We start from the raw sequence: 17223 nt of genomic DNA, 5'->3' as shown, positions 1-17223 counted from the left end.
GTCCTGGTTTCTCCAGGTACGACAGTAAGTGTGAGCAGCTTTTGCATGTCATGGATGTTTACACAAAGTTGACATATTGGAGCATAAATGTTATTTTTGTCCGATAACCTGCTTGTGACAGTGGCTCACTGTACTGCCTTTTCTTATGATAAATACAATAAAACACTTCAGGATCCTTACATGGCTCAATCTACTTGGGCTGCAGCAACCTCTACAGCATGCTTTAAGAATGTTTCAACTTTGGCTAGTTTGTTGGCTTTTATTTGGTGTGCTTTACACACATTGCTTAGTGTTAGAAGCTTCAGTCACAATCTAGAAGTAGGATGGGCTTTAGCACATCTGTGCTACACAGGATCTTGCAACTGTTTACTATGCTGGATTATTTATTGTTGCTTAGGATTTTGCTAAAATGTGGTTTACCGCTGCAGTGACCCTTCTCTAAAATAAAGATATGTTTGTGTGAATACATTAACTGTGACAGTAGATATTCTGATGGAAGGGTCACTGTAGCTAGTAGGGATGCCAGCCCTTTAGCCTCTTCTTACCATTTTGGATATTTTTCTTTTTTTGACCTGGTATCATTAATACTAGCTAGGATTGTTCATATTTTTATTGACGCGATTTGCATTCTGCAAGCACAGTGCCGGGCCATTTTAAGCCTAGACAATTTCCCTTTCAGAGGTGAGACTCAAGCCTGTGTGCTTTGGTCTGTGAGGTAAACAGTTTAACCATTATACCAACCTTCACTTTCTTTGATGTACATTTGATACAAATGTATTTGACAGACATGGATGCCTGTCAAAGTGGAATTGAGTGACAGTTTAGCTTGAATGTTTTAGTTTATATGTAGTGTTGATTATTTCTTCATTGTGAAGAAGCCAAAGGCATAATTCTTACACAGACATTTTTTTTTTATCCAATATCTGGGTTGTGGTGTGTGTGTCAATCAAACAATATAGCATTGATTAGTCAGATGTATATTCAGATATTATCTTGTGCACTTCCTTTCATTAATCATATGTAATATGTGTTTATTAAGTACATCAGGAGCATTTCAAATTTCTGTCCTCTGTAGTTTATTTACAGAAGACTTCATGTTTTTGCATTCTGGTACTCAGGAAGCAAACATAATGAACATTAGCATAGCTATATCCTGCATTGCATAGATACCTTTTAAAGCAGAGATCCTGTCTTTTTGTGAATATACCCAGTAAAATAGAACAAGAACAGTGTCTGAACCATCATTAGCAGAAACAAGATGACATAAAATGTGTGCAGCTTTGCATTGTTTCATCTCATCATTATTTAATCTTCATAGCCATCCATTTACTAGCAGTATGCGGTGGTGGTGCTGCGGTAGCGTTGTTGCCTCACCGTAAGATGTTGTCCTGTTCGATTCTCAGCTAAAGCATCTTCTGTGTGGAGACATGCGTGAATGGGCATACCTTCATTGAAGGTTGTGCGTCAGAGCTGGCAACTCTGCACGTAAAAATCTACTGCCAATCATTAGTGGACCAGAGTTCCGCTGTGGCGACCCCTAACCGGGAAAAGCCGAAAGACACAACATACTTTACATACTGCTGAGAATGCTGAGTTTTGACCTTAGGAGATCTGATATGACTTGAATTAGTGAAGGGATTAATGAGTAGAAGATTTACAATAGCATAAATGAATTTGTGCAAATGTGTTATTCTGCAAGAAGACTTACTGTAATTCAATAAAACTAATAGTTCTGTCATTTAAAATATTTTTAGACTTGCCTACAATAGAAGAAATGATGAAGCATGTGCAGGGGGAGTCTGCTTTCCCTAGAGGATTTGATCTGCAGCCAGTAAGGTACTGACTTTCAATAAGTTTTCATTCTGTAAAACCTTTGTTGACAAATGTCATTTAGTGGGCAAAACTGCAAGTTCTGTTTTCGTTTGAAGAAAAAAGACAAATAAGTTATAGGGGAATAATGTGGAACTGTTCATAACAGCTGCAAGTTCTGTTTTTGAAGGATAAAAGAAAAAAAACTATAGAAGGAGAATAAGATGAACTACTCAAAGTTAAAATTATGTTTTGAACCATGTAAATTTTTTCATTACATGTGTCGAACAAGTAAGTTGAGTTAAGATATTTAAATGTGCTGCTTTATTGCATCAAATTTCTTAGTGTACTAAAGTTGATGGTGTTTCCTAATACAGGTACATATTCTGTATTCAGAGTTGTTGCTGTTTACATTCATCATTTAATTAGAAATGCCATGCAGTCATTTCCAGAATACTAACTTTCTGAAGTTTCTGTGCTTTTCTAAGGGCAACCAGAATGTGAGGGCTACAGAGCACTGTAATCGCAAGAGTAGTAATGTATCTTTCCATTGCAGGAATGCAGCTGTTATTTAGACACTGCTGGATCTAGTTTTTGCTTCTCTGGTGGGTTTACTGTGCTGCTGCTTTAATGTAGTACTTTGCAGACTCTTGGATGGGTTCTTACTTTCTGAAACTCCTCAGTTTCCCCAGATCCCAGCAAAAATGTTTTCTTGAACTGAGCATGGGTGCTGGAATCAGAGCTCTTTTACCTTAGACATCCTGTAGACCTAGCTTGGTTCTAGTTTTTAAGTTTGGGTGAAAGGCCAGACTTTATCCTGTGTACCACTGGAGCTGGCTGCAAGCCAGGTGTTTTTCAAACAATGGTTAAAAAGGCTAAGACTATAATTAGCTTATCAACTTGATACTCTGCAACATCAGGTGACAGAGTGAAGCTTGGGTTCCATGGTTGTCACTCTTTGGTAGCCTCACAAAATTGATGACTGGTTCTACTGAATCACTGCTTTATTAATGCTGTCTGATACTGTTGTGATTTGTGATCTATTGTTTCAAAGCAATCTACTGATTAACTATATTTCATTGCTATGTACTGCAATTCATTACTGTTTAATTGCATTTTACTGCATTTCATTGTTGTTTAACTGTATTTTTTCATACTGCAAGTGCTATTCTTTTGACTATAAGTGATTAATCTGTGCTTCATTGTGATTACTGTGATTACTTCATTGTTATTACTGAGTTCTTAACCTTAAAATTGAGTAGCATAGTCTAAATGCAGGTCTGCAACATCCAGAGCTTCAGCTGCACAGTTTTAAACCCTTTTTGAGGTATTCCAACTATAAGTTAACTGTTTTTTTTCTGGAAAAAAAAAAGTTCTAAGCTTGTTTTCTGCCTTTCCTGTTTCTAGAGTAGTCCAGATACAGGGTTGGTGTATCCAAGACTGTTTTGTAAGGTTCTGAGTTCCCCAGACCTTTCTGTGTTAGAGGGAAGCTTATCAGTGGGAGTGGTAAGCACTAGGTAGCCTATCTACCACAAGAGGAATGGTTTCTGACTCTGAAATTGTAGTTTATTGACCGTTTGGGCAGTTTTTTTCTATCCCTTTCAACTTTTTCTTTTCTCTTGCACTTTAATTAGCTTATTTGCCTAGCACTTCATCAGGCTTTTTGTAGCAGTTATTGTAGCACACATAAGTGCTATCAGCACTAGACGTCCTATAAGCAAACAACTCCAGTACTTAGTAATGATGACCATCCCTCCTGGCATGTCTAAAGGTCAGTTTCCTGTACTTTCTCCTATTAATCTGGTGAACCTGGACATTCTGAGGCAGTGTAGTAACTACCTCATGTACACAGACAACCCTCTCCTCTTACCTCCCAACACTCAGACTTGTGAGAGATGTGCTTATATCTGCAAATTGGAAGCCGTGCACTTTCCAGCTAAGACTGGAATAGCTGGTCAAGAGGAGAAGGTCAACACCTGCACCACACCACATGGAACACATAGCCCTCCAGAACACCCACCATCGCAGCCCTCGCATAAAAACACAAACCATACACCCACCTTCATGGAGGCTCTCGATAGAAATCTACACAAACAGTAGAGAACTCCAAGGCAGAAACGCACTCGACCACCACAGCACAAACCACAAACCACAAGACACACAGCTCACCTACACAGTGTGTACCTCAACCTGAGCCCCTAAGGCAAAACAGCTTGCCTAATACAATAATCATAGGTGACTCAATAGTGAGGCACACTGATGAGATACCCCTCCATAAACTGGGTAAACTACTCGTGTACCAATACACTTGCCCAACATTTCCTGGAGTTCATTAATTCCAGTGTCCTGGACCAGTTCATTCTGATCTCCACTAGAGGTAGCAACATCCTTGACCTTGTCATTACTAACATGGGCAACCGTTGCTCTACACCAATAATCAGCTCCTCCCTGGTTAAATCCGACCACAAATTTATCACCTTGGAAATCCATATCCTTCCCACCCCCCCAGCAAAGGTAACCACCATGAAAAACTTCTCCAAAGCTAACTTTGGGATCCTAAAAACAGAGGTGGCTAACTTCACAGCACCCATGCAAATGGAGAATAAGTTGCATGACTGCAGAAATCATACACTAGTGCACTGTACAAACATGTACACAAATGCATGGATCTTACCATACCCAATAGAGCCAAGACACTCTCCTCCAAAAAAAGGAAACCAATCTGGTGATCCCCTTCCATAAACAAACTCTACAACAGAAGGAGGAAACTGATGCGGAATAAGGTGAACTCCCAAGACTGGAAAAACTCCCTTATCTGCCTCAACTAAAAGTTGAGATCCATCATCAAATCCTCTAAAGCTATGTATGAAAACAGAATTGCAGCAGATAATAAAGACAACCACAAGGCCTTCTATAGTTATGTAAAGAATCTCCACGGCAATACCCAGATTTAGTTTGAGCTACTGTGCAATGGTACCTCTTATACCGAGCCAACAGATATTGCCAGTATACTGGCCGACAGATTCAGTGCCAACTTTACCCCCCCCCAAAGGACCAATCACAATACCAATAGATTGCCAGGCACCCAGTATTACTGCTGCACAGGTTAAAACAGCATTGTCCAAGGCCAAGAATACAGCTTCTATGGGACCTGACAATATCCCTGGCTGTGTTCTACATGATCTACGGAGTGAACTGGCACCTCACCTGTGTGCTCTGTTCAATCACAGCCTCACCTCAGTCTTTGTCCCTGCCAAATGGCGCACTGCTACAGTTGTCACTCCTTCTTTGTGGAGAGGGATTACAGACCCTGGGAACTATCGCCCATTAGCCTGACAAGTCTGATATGCAAAGCTATGGAATGCATCATCATGGACCTAATAAACAAGGATATATGGAATCTCCAAACTCTGGATCCCACACAGTTTGGTTTTATAAAGGGTAGTTCATGCCTGCTCAACTTGTTCGACTTCTTTGAGTCAGTCACCAGAGCTGTGGATGAAGGCAAGGTGGTTCATACAGCCTACCTTGTTCTGGCCAAGGCTTTTGATACCATTCCCCACTCAGGAATCATAGAAAAACTCACTAAGCTTGACATCGATCTCTATATCACTAGGTGGGTTGCAAACTGGCTCACAGATAGAACCCACAGTGTGAAAGTAGCTGACTCCAAGTCAGACTGCTGATTAGTCACGAGTGGAGTCCTGGTTCCTCTCCTGTTTGATATCTACTTCTCTGAAGTCCAGGTCAACACGAAGGGAATCTGACTGACAAAGTTCGCAGACGATTGCAAGTTGGGAGCTATTATTAATTCCCCAAGTGATGTTGACATCCTACAGAATGGCCTCAATGGCTCAGTGCCAAAAAAATGCGTCGTCATCCCTTTGGGAAAAACCCAGTTCCCATGAATTACCACACTGACGGTAGTCCACTGAACACAGAAGACATTATAAGACATCTGGGCACACAGGCTGACAGCAACCTCTCTTTTGATCACCACATTACCACTGTGGTCAGAAAGTCCTATGTGGCACATCTCATTGCTAAGGGTTTTGCATCCAGGAAGAAAAGAGGTCATTGTTTCCCCTCTACTCTTCCCTTGTTAGGCCAATCATTGAGTGCAATCCCCCATTTGGCATGTACCTCACTAGACACCTGCAGCAACTGGAGAGGCCACAAAAGTACCTCACAAAGAGGATCCTAGGCCTTAAACACTTGTCCTATATAGACAGACTCAGAAAACTCCAACTATTCTCTGTCTCATATCGCCTACTTAGAAGTAATCTCTGCTTAACTTGCAATGCCATGTCTGACCCAGCTCTGTTAGAAATGCTACATCTAAACAAATCCCAATCCCTCCGCACCACACGCTCCAGGGACCTCAACCTCATTACCACAATTAACAGAACATGTTGGAGGTACAGGTTCATAACCCAGAGACTGCCCATGCTATGGAACAGACTTCCCATACATGTCAAGCAGAGCACCTCGCTGACCCTCTTCAAGAGAAATCTTGATGAATGGATGGGAAACAGAAAATTCACCCCTGGAATAACACCAGTGGCTCTATTCGACAGAGGCACTGGTAACTTAAGGTTGGGTGGCACTATGCCAGGGTAATCCTATGGCTAGGCTTGTAAACGCCCCAGGGCCATTAGCCTAGTACACACCTATGAACCTATGATGTCCCACACACTAGGTTGAATAAGGATAAGGTAACAGCTATCAGGTGCCAGAATCCGACACAACACATGCACTCAGAGTTATAAGTATAACTCTGTCATTGTCCATGTGGGTGTGAATGACCGAGACACACCTTCCTAGACTACATGAAAAGAGACATGATGAAGCTCTTGGATTATGTGGCCCAGGCAGGTATGACCTAGCCCTGAGCAGCATGCTACCATCGCTCAGAATGATACCACAGTACAAACGGAAAATGATTGACATCAATGATTGGCTAAGTTTCTGGTGTCATTCTTAAGGGATCCAGTGTCTGTCTGCTTGGGATGACATGATTGACAGACTTCGATGCTTTGCCAGAGATGGCCTGCATCTGTCACTCCTGGGTTTCTAGGTACTGGCTAAGGCTCATACCACCCCTATATTGCCTTTTTTAGGCGGTGTTCCAAAGACCAAATTACTACCGCAACAGCTGTAAATAAATGCAGTCTGATGGTCATGCTGCTCAACGCTAGAAGTATAAATCTCAAGGTGCACACACTTGAAGCATTCCTCAAAATGGAAAACTTCGACTGGAGACCTGGTTTAAAGCAGCAGAAAGCACCCCTGTGCTACCAGGCTATAACTCATTCCACACCTTTCAGCCCCAGAACATGGACCGAAGTTCCAAAGGTGGTGGTGTCTCCATAGTCATAAAGGATATGCACACCTTCAGAATAGTAGCCCAGCATAATGCATCTGAGATACTCCAGGTACGACTAACATTGGGTAAGATGGAGATTCAGGTCGTAGCCTGCTATAGGTCCCTAACCATGTTCCAAGACTCTTACTCCACATCTCCTAAGCACCCTAGAAACTATTAAGATCCAACCCAACACTTTCATCCTAAGTGACTTCAACTACCCCTCCATCAGCTGGGAAAACCACTTTTGCACCAATGCACTGGCCTAACACTTCCTAGAATTCATCAATTCCAGTGCCCTGAACCAGCTCATTCTTACCCCACTAGAGGAAGCAACTTTCTTGACCTGGTTATTACTAACATGGGCATTCGTTGCTCTACACCAATAGTCGATTCATCCCTGGTTAGATCCAACCACAAACTAATCACCATGGAAATCCACATCTCACCCACACCGCGCGCATAGGTATCCACCATGAAAAACTTCTCCAAAGCTGACTTTGGACTCCTAAAACAGAGGTTGCTAACTTCACAGCACCCATGCCAGTGGAAAATAGATGCATGACTGCCGAATCATACACCAATGCACTGTACGAACATGTACATAAATGCATGGAACTAGCCATACCCAACAGAATCAAGACACTCTCCTCCAAAAAAAGGAAGACAGCCTGGTGGTCCCCTGTCATTTAATAAACTCTACAACAGAAGAAAGAAACTGTTGCAGAAAAAGATGAAGTCCCAAGACTGGAAAAATTCCCTTATTAGCCTCAAGAAAAAGTTGAGATCCCTCATCAAAACCTCCAAAGCCTGCTATGAAGGCAGAATTGAGGCAGATGCTAAAAACAACCACCAAGCCTTCTATAGTTATATCAAGAATCTCCATTGCAGTACCCAGATTTGCACTGAGTTACTGCACAATACCTCCTATACTGAGCCAATAGATATTGCCAACATACTGGCTGCAGATTCAGTGCCAACTTTACCACTTTCTTCCCCCCTAAAGGACCAATCTCAATACTAGAAGAATGCCAGGCACCCAGCATTACTGCAGCACAGGTTAAAGCTGCATTGCCTAAGGCCAAGAGTACAGCTTCCATGGGACTGACAATATCCCTGGCTGTGTTCTACATGAATTACAAAGTGAACTGGCACCACATCTGTGTGCTCTGTTCACTCACAGCCTCACCTCAAGCTTTGTCCCTACTGAATGGCACACTGCTACAGTCATCCCTCTCTGTAAAGGAGGAGCGACTACAGACCCTGGAAATTATCGCCCCATTAGCCTGACGAGTCTGATATGTAAGGCTATGGGGCACATCATCATAGACCTAATTAAGAAGGATATAGGGAATCTCCAAACGCTAGATCCCATGCAATTTTCTTTTGTGAATATAGATCATGCCTGCTCAACCTGGTTGACTTCTTTGCATCAGTCACCAGAGCAGTGGATGAAGGTAAGGCAGTTCATACAGCCTACCTCAATCTGGCCAAGGCCTTTGATACCATTCCTCACTCAGGAATTATTCATAAACTCAGCAAACTAGATATCAACCCCTGTATCATTAGGTGGGTTGCAAATTGGCTCACATATAGAACCCACAGTGTGAAAGTAGTGGACTCCAAGTCACATTGCCGACCAGTCACTAGTGGAGTCCCACAGGGATCGGTCCTGGGTCCTTTCCTGTTTGGCATCTACTTCTCAGAAGTCCAGGCCAACATGGAGGGACTCTGGCTGACCAAATTCACAGACGACTGCAAACTGGGAACCATTCTTAACTCCCCAAGTGATGCAGACATCCTACAAAAAGGCCTCGCTAAGACCAATGACTGGTGTCGAAACCGTGGCCTTTAAGCTTAATGCCAGAAAATACATTGTCATCCCCTTTGGGAAAAACTCAGTTCCTAGTAATTACCATATCGATGGGAGCCCACTGAACATTGAAGGTGTTATAAGAGATCTGGGGACACAGGTTGACAGCAACCTCTCCTTCGACCACCACATTGCCACTGTGGTCAGAAAGTCCTTCTGTGTGGCACATCTCATTATCAAGGGTTTTCCATCCAGGAAGAAAGAGGCCATCATCTCTCTCTCTACTCTTCCCTCATTAGGCCAATCATTGAGTATAATGCCCCATTTCACATGTACCTCATTAGACACCTGCAACGGCTGGAAAAGCCATAAAAGTACCTCACGAAGAGGATTCTGGGCCTTAAACACATGCCCTATACGGACAGACTCAAAAACTCCAGCTATTCACCATCTCATATCTTCTACTAAGAGGCGATCTCTGCTTGACTTATAAAGCCATGTCTGAGCAAGCTCTATTAGAAATGCTACATCTAAAGAAATCCCAATCCCTCTGTACCACATGCTCTAGCGTCCTCAACCTCCTTACCACAATCAACAGAACATGCTGGAGGGACAGGTTCATAACCCAGAGACTACCCATGCTCTGGAATAGACTTCCCATACATATCAAGCAGAGCACCTAACTAGCCCTCTTCAATAGAAATCTTGATTAGTGGATGGGAAATAGAAAGTTCACCCCGGGGATCACTCCAGTGACTCTAATTGATAGAGGCACTGGGAACTAACAGGCAGCACAATGCCAGGGCACTTCTATGGGCTAGGCTTGTAAAGGCCCCAGGGCCATTAGCCTAGTACACACCTATGAGCCTGTTTGCAAGGTAAACATGGAGTTCTCCAAGACAATACACAATATTCCATTAATACTTGTATATATACCTATATTTCAAGCATGCGCAATAATGCCATTCTAGCCTGCCAGTGTGCCAAAACAATTGTTCCTACAGTAAGTGTCCAGGTTGTTCTTAAAAATATCTAAATTAGTGGTTGCTTTAATGTGATTTCATGGTCTAGTCCACGCATCAGCTGCTGTCTCACAGAACCAGTTAGTGCACTTCTCATTCTTATAGAATCTTCTACATAGGCTGTCTCATGATTCTCTACTACTTTTGATAATTCCAAACATTCACAGCAATAGTTCTCTCTAAATGCCCTATATACCTTAATAAGGTCTCCTCTGAAATATCCTTAAGAGATGCTGTACATGTTTGGATATTTTAGTCTTTAATAATAACTTTAATTTTCACATCCATGGATGCCTTTAGTATATTTATGATGTACTCTTTCCAGTTTACTTATGCTTTTTTTCTTATAGGGATTCCATACTCAATTGTGGGTCTAATGTAACTAGCAAACAATGACTTTATAATTTCTGATTTCCTAGACTTTATAAATCTTTTTATACAACCTACAGTTCTGTAACTGTGTTAACAAATTGGTTGATATGATTAGAAAAACTCAAACCTTGATCTATCTATATACCCATATCTTTAAATGAGTCTACAGTTTCCATCACTATGCGCTATGTGAAATATTTACCTTAAAATTTATGTCTCCCAAGTCTCATATGCTTAGTTTTTTATGGTATTTATCAGCATATTATTGTCCTGTGCCCACATGGTCAATTTAGTGATGTTCTTTTGCAGGCATGCCCAGTGTTTCACACTTGTAATCAGTTTATCCATTTTCAAGTCATCTGTATACAGTTGTCGAACATGTCAGATGAAAAGATAGGTCTAAAAGATGCACTCTAAACAAGTATGGGCCTAGGATAGAGCCCTGTGGGACACCTTGACTGTAACCTCTAATTTCACATGTCCAATTACTGTATGATACTTTCCATGTCCTATTTGTAATCCATGCAGCTATCCATCTTATTAAGAGTACATCAGTACTTAGTTGTTCTAATTTATTGATCAGTGTTTTGTATGTGACCTTATCAAATGCTGAAGCTAAATCTTTATATCACAACCCAATTTTTCATTTACAGCTGTTGTTATATTGTTCTAAAACTTTGTTACAGGTAGTAATAGATCTGTTTTCAAAATGTGGATGCTGATATATGGTTTCTAGTCCCAACGTATCCCCTTCTGGCTATAATTTATCCAATATAACCTCCATTATTTTTCCAGAACATGAAAGAAAAGTTATGCATGACTCTGGGTTTGTCCTAGTCCCCTTTCCCTTAAATACAGGTTTAACAAATGTATGTCTCTACTCTTGAGAAATCTCTTCATATTTATATGACCTAATAAGTAACAGATATAATGGTATTGCAAGTTCATGCCAAAGTGTTTTTGGGTCATTATTACTAATTCCTTCTCCTCCCTGTGCTTTGTTTGGATCCAGTTTCGATAAGTTTTTTTTTCAGTACAATCTAATTTGATTTCAATATCTCAGGTTACCTGGTGTCACTAGGACAATTTATCACTCCCTTTGTGCAGCCAAACTACTCTGTATAATATTCTGTAAATATAGATATAATCTGTCCTGTCTGAGAATAGTTTTTTAGAATCTACACATAGTTTGTGTCTTTACTACTATCGCATCTTATGTACCTGTAAAGTTGTTTCCTATTATGTTCAATACCTTTATATAAATTTTCTTTAATTTTTTCTTGATCTTGTCTCACACTGTTTAATTTGTATGTCTAGCTTGTTTATTTCAGTTTTCAAAGTCATAATTTGACATGTATTCCATGTTGTTACATTTTTTGTTTCTCACGTTAATCAAATAATTTTAGGAAATATATCCTCCTGGTGTTGTGTGCCTAGATCCTGATGTTATTTTTTTTTTTTTGCATTTAGTTTCTCTTTCAAAACTTTCTATATTCCTTCTGCAGTTTTTCCACTGAATGCATCACTCCAGTTAATTTTAGATATTGACCATTTTGCTTCCATATAATCTGTTATTAATCTTCTGTGCATTTGTTTAGACTTCAGTTTAGAAGAATTATCAAACAACAAATTAACCTTTATAACCCCATGATCACTGCACATCAACTGTGGGAAAACTTGACTTGAAGTGACAGTAATTTATTTAGGGACACAATGTGTAGTATGTTCCGTTCCTTGGTAGGCTTGAACAGTCTGAAGCATTTGTTGTTCCTGAACATACATTGTAAATAATTTCCTTATTAATGTTGTTGAATTAATATTATTCCAGTCTTTCTGGTAAATTTAAGTCCCCAGCTACAATTATTATTCTCTCCTGTGTTTCTTACAAGGAATGTATGAATTCCTCTGGGTTATCAGCACTTGACTTTTTTTGGTCTGTAGACTCCAACAATTGTTATGTTCCAGGGAAGTCTTTATTGTCACAGTTATACAGTCTGTAGTGTTGGTATCATCACTGAACATGTAATAATCACAGGTCTCATAAAAATCTTTAATCTCTATCATAGCACCTCCACTTGATTTATTTTAGAAGGTATGTTACTGCGAAAATATTTATATCCTGACATAACTGGTTTCCAGTCATTGTTCTCTAACCATATATCTGATATTGTTAATCCTCGTTCATTCCTTACGTATGGGTATCGGTTCCGACCTCGGATCCAAGCCAGCCATTTTCCAAGCTTGCGTTAGCTTCAAACCCTCGAGCTAAACTCTTACCCACAATTCCCCTCTCCCTGTTACCTCAGATTTAATTTGCCGCATTGCCATCCGGTCATGTCAAGCTACGTCTCTTGAGCTAAGTACAGTCAGTTGTTGTTTAATTGCTTTACAAATTACTTTTCTGTCAGAAAAGTTGATATTTTGTTTCTTACCCTATCGCATCTAGCATTCATAATTTCCTCAGATTTTTTTCTGTCCTCTACTTTCCCTTTTGCCACGAGGTAATTTCTCCTTACCATCGTTCGTAATCCCTTTCCTTTTCTTTTTCTTACCTTCGGGTACTTTCTTGTACCATTGTTGGTATTTTTCTATTTGTTAATATGGCAGATAAAAAGGGTAGTCCGGGGTTTAAGCGGTGTTCTGATTGTGGACACAAACTGCCTACTTCTGATACACACTCTGTGTGTTTATTGTTTGGGAGCTTCCCATTTATCTGTTGACCCACCTTGTACTATATGTGAAAACTTTTCTAATAGAACTTTGTTAGAAAGGAAAAATAAGCTGATAGTGAAGGACTTCTAAAATCTCCCTTTTCAGAGGCTATTTCTGGGTCAGAGGTCTCAACACCTCCTAAAGCCCATAAGAAAACGGATGTTTCTACTAAAGCTAAATCCTTGCCTTCGTCCCTGGCTGGGGACTCTCACCAACCAAAATCTAAAAAGGCTAACATTTCGGCTCCGGCACTCTCTGTCAGCCCCAGTGCTTTCGGTGCCCAGACCTTCGGCATCGAGGCATTCGGCTCCATTAGTGATTTCGGCTCTGTCCTCTCCTGCAGCCTGCCACATGTCGGCACTGTGGGGCTCCTCGGTTCAGACCTTTACCACTGTATCGGCACCGACTGTTCAGTTGGCGCAGACCTTGACCGCATCGTCTCCGAGATCTTCCTCAGAATCGAGGCCTTTATTACTGACTCCAGTTTTGTTGGTTCCAGTTTCATCTGCACCGACAACCACTTCGGCACCAATCCCTGTGTCGGTGCAGACAGTGACATCGGCACCGATGACTTCTTCGATGCAGACTACACTAGTTCAGTCTTTCTCGGCACCGTTGTCCTCTGTGCGATCAGATGAGATGGGCAACCGAGTCTGCCTCTTTTGTGGACAGGCCTGTTTCTCCCTCAGTCTCTGTGAGGTCCACTAGAAGTCTTTCTGAACATGATGTGTTGCGTCTTGTGGACCAGGCATTCTTGGCCAGAGGTATTCCACCCCCCAGGAACTATCCTTCCTTGGGAGGTGATCACCCATCTCCAAGGACACCTTCTTATTCTCCTCCCTCATTGCCTTTGAAGTCCATGGATATAGTACAGTCTTCCCCTTCTGCGGTTCCCTTTATGGATCTCACTAAGGAACTGCAGTTGCCTTCGTGGCAGGAAAGTTTTGCTATGAACCAGGATGTCAGCTGTGATACGCATAGCTTGCTGCTCCACAGCCATCCAGGGACTCCGAGTCGGCAGGCTGAGCCACTTAGGGGAGGAGTGCCCCCTGTCCTTGACATACACTCCTCTTCGGGTGGACCAGCCTTCCAACTGATGGAGAAGGCTTTCACTGCTGCTGGCGATACCGGACTGTCTATACCTCCGCCCTCCTCTGGTACACTGGTTTCACAAGTCGCACCTAGCGGACACCGGGTGCAAGGGCCTCAGGACATATTCCCTCAGGAATCCCCTTTTCTGTTGTCTTCCCCAGCTTCTCCCGCTGAGGAGGTCCACCGGAAAATTTTGTGTAAGAGGAAGCACATGGACTCCACAGAGGAGTTTCTCACCGAAGACACAGATTTCGATGAGGGGGAAGGATCCCCTCTGTCACCCTCTGAGGTATCCTTTGGCGATATCCTTGAAATCCTGAAACAGAGAGGTGACTGGCAGTCCCCTAATCCGATCCCTGAGGAATCTGTGTTCTTGCAGACTTTTCGCACCTGGCCCCCTACCTCCTGGTTTACTCCACCTGCTGATGAACGTGTCAAGTTCATCGTCCAGCATGCTTGGAAGGCCCTTGATACTGTTGAAGCTATTCCCCGGAGGCCAGATAAGATCTTGTCCCCTCCTGTTTCAGATCCCCATTGGTCCAAAGGTCTTCCTGTAGATGCTTTGGTGGTGGCGGCCGCAACAAAAAAGGATCTGGCAGAAGAAGAAAGACAGACTGTCCATCCACCTAACAGAGAGTCCCGGGCCCTGGACAGAATAGGGAAGCGCACTTTTGCTTCCGTGACCTTTGCGATCAGGTCCCTGAATTATATGGCACATTTTACAAGGGTTCAAAGGGATCTGGTTTCTGAGCTCTCTGAAACCTTGGCTGGTGCAGTGTCTGATGAGGTCCATGACAAAGTGGCCTCTCAGCTGGCCACCATTGAGTCTATATCGAACTCCTCTATGCAATTGATATCTCATACATCAGAAGGAGCAGCTAGAGTGGCGGGTTCAGCTACGGTCTTGAGACGACACGCCTGGATGCGCTTGTGCAACTTCGCGGAACCTTTTAAGTCTTCCTTTCTTAATGCCCCCATTGAGCTGTCTTCATTGTTTGGGCCCAAAGTTAAAAGCACACTGGCCAGATGTGAACAAGACGGTAAGACCCTTTCTGCCATAGGTGTCCGTTATTCTTCCCCTCAACGTGCTTTCTCCCGAAACCAAAAGAGTGGGAAGATATGGTTCAAGAAATTTCAGGGTCCTTTCCGTGACACACAGGCCGAGTTCTCCTCAAGAGGCAAAGGGGGAAACTCGCAGGGAAGACTCTCCTTTCAGGGCAGAGGGGGACCGCATAACCAGGGTTCCAGGGATTCTTTCCCTGGTCAATCCTACCAGTGCTCCTGAAGAGCGGCCCAACTCCTTTCCTCTAGAAGTGGTTGGGGGACGTTTCTCCTTGTACCCTTCTGCCTGGCTAACCATCACCACCGATTCTTGGGTACAAAGGATTATAACCAGAAGTTATTGTATCCCCATTGATCTTTGTCCCGTCCCTTCAAAAAATCTTCCCGACGTTCCACCCAGTCAAAGGGAAGAAGCAGCACTAGAGATAGAAAAGCTGCTAAGAAAAAGAGTCATCCAAATAGTTCCTCCAGACCAGATAGGATCCAGATTCTACTCAAGACTATTTTTGGTGCCAAAGAAAACCGGGGACTGGAGACCAATTTTGGATCTCAGTGTATTGAACAAGTTTGTGAGAGTAAAAAAATTCCGGATGTCGCTATACAGTCTATCCTCCCGCTTTTGGAAAAAGATGATTGGATGTGCTCTATAGATCTTCAAGATGTGTACTACCACATAAAGGTGGACAGGCCATCAAGAAGATTTCTGCACCTCCGTGCGGGAGCCAGTCACTACCAGTTCAGAGTGCTGCCCTTTGCACTCTCTACAGCCCCCAGAGTTTTCACAAAGTGCATGGCAGTTGTCACAGCTCACTTGCGACTTTAAGGATTCCAAGTGTTTCCATACCTAGACGACTGGCTCATTTCCACCCCCACCAGACATCTACTGGAAAAACCCTGGCATACTCTCTCCTCGCTGCTCAAAGGCTAGGCATAACCATAAACTGGCAGAAATCCAATCTCACCCCATCTCAGTCTACAGAATTCATAGGGGTTATCTTGGACACAAAAAACTGCAGAGCTGCTATTCCAGAGCACAGAATTTTAAGGATAAAGCAACAACTAATCCCAATCCTTACAAGGGAAAAATCCATGGCTCACTCGGTTCTACAGCTGTTGGGTTCCATGGAAGCATCCGTCACCACTGTTCCCCTGGCCAGGTTTCACATGAGGCTTCTACAATGGCTACTGCTCACCCAATGGTATCCTTTTTAGCATCCTCTTTTAGCCATGATTCGAGTAACCCACAAGTGCAAACAGGATTTAAATTGGTGGATGACACACAATCTCTCTCAATGGTCTCACCCCTTTTCCCCCCAGTAACCCAAGGTCACAGTGACCACGGATGCCTCCCTGATGGGGTGGGGTGGGGGGGCCTATGTCAGGGACAGACAGTCCAAGGCACTTGGTCCCAACTGGAGGCCCATCTGCATATAAATGTTCTAGAGCTGAGGGCGGTGCTTCTGGTGTTGCAAGCATTCCATCCTTGCTGTCATCTGGGACAATTGCGATTCAATCAGACAAACATGGCGGTGGTCTGGTACATCAACAAGCAAGGTGGAACCAAATTGTACTCCCTTTGTCGAGATGCCATGAGGATATGGCAGTGGCCGATGGCTACCAACCGTTTTCTTCTAGCAATGCACATTCCCGGGAGTTCCAACGTGATAGCAGACAGACTCAGCAGGTGCATTCTGCAATCTCACGAGTGGTCCCTGAATCCCTTGATAGCGGCAGAGATCTTCCACCGCTGGGGCTGTCCTTGTGACCTCTTTGCATCCCCGGCCAACTACAAATGCAGCAACTACTTCGCCCTGATTCCCCCTCCGGGACAGTCACCCAGGGATGCTCTAGTCCACGACTGGCCCTCGAGTCTTCTCTACGCATTTCCACCCTTTCCTCTCATTCCCCAGTTTCTGAAGAAAGCCCGGCGGTTGAAGAGCAAGGTAATCCTCATAGCACCATATTGGCCACGACAG

The 17223-nt window shown here is 42.9% G+C and overlaps 1 protein-coding gene across 2 annotated transcripts in view; it reads left to right on the top strand.

The window, feature by feature from the left end:
* The window catches only part of CEP162 (centrosomal protein 162), a 2095315-nt gene that overhangs the window by 497040 nt on the left and 1581052 nt on the right, over nucleotides 1-17223 (top strand). For both annotated transcript variants that reach the window (XM_044066152.1, XM_044066151.1), the window contains exon 11: nucleotides 1755-1836. In XM_044066152.1, coding sequence (XP_043922087.1) covers nucleotides 1755-1836 — 82 coding nt within the window. The remainder of the gene's footprint in view (nucleotides 1-1754; nucleotides 1837-17223) is intronic.

The sequence above is a fragment of the Protopterus annectens genome, chromosome 1.part0, assembly GCF_019279795.1.
Source record: "Protopterus annectens isolate FY-2018-M chromosome 1.part0, PAN1.0, whole genome shotgun sequence".
Lineage (NCBI taxonomy): Eukaryota > Metazoa > Chordata > Ceratodontiformes > Protopteridae > Protopterus > Protopterus annectens.
Note: the sequence above shows the minus strand (reverse complement) of the source record. Positions and strands in the feature narration are given on the sequence as shown.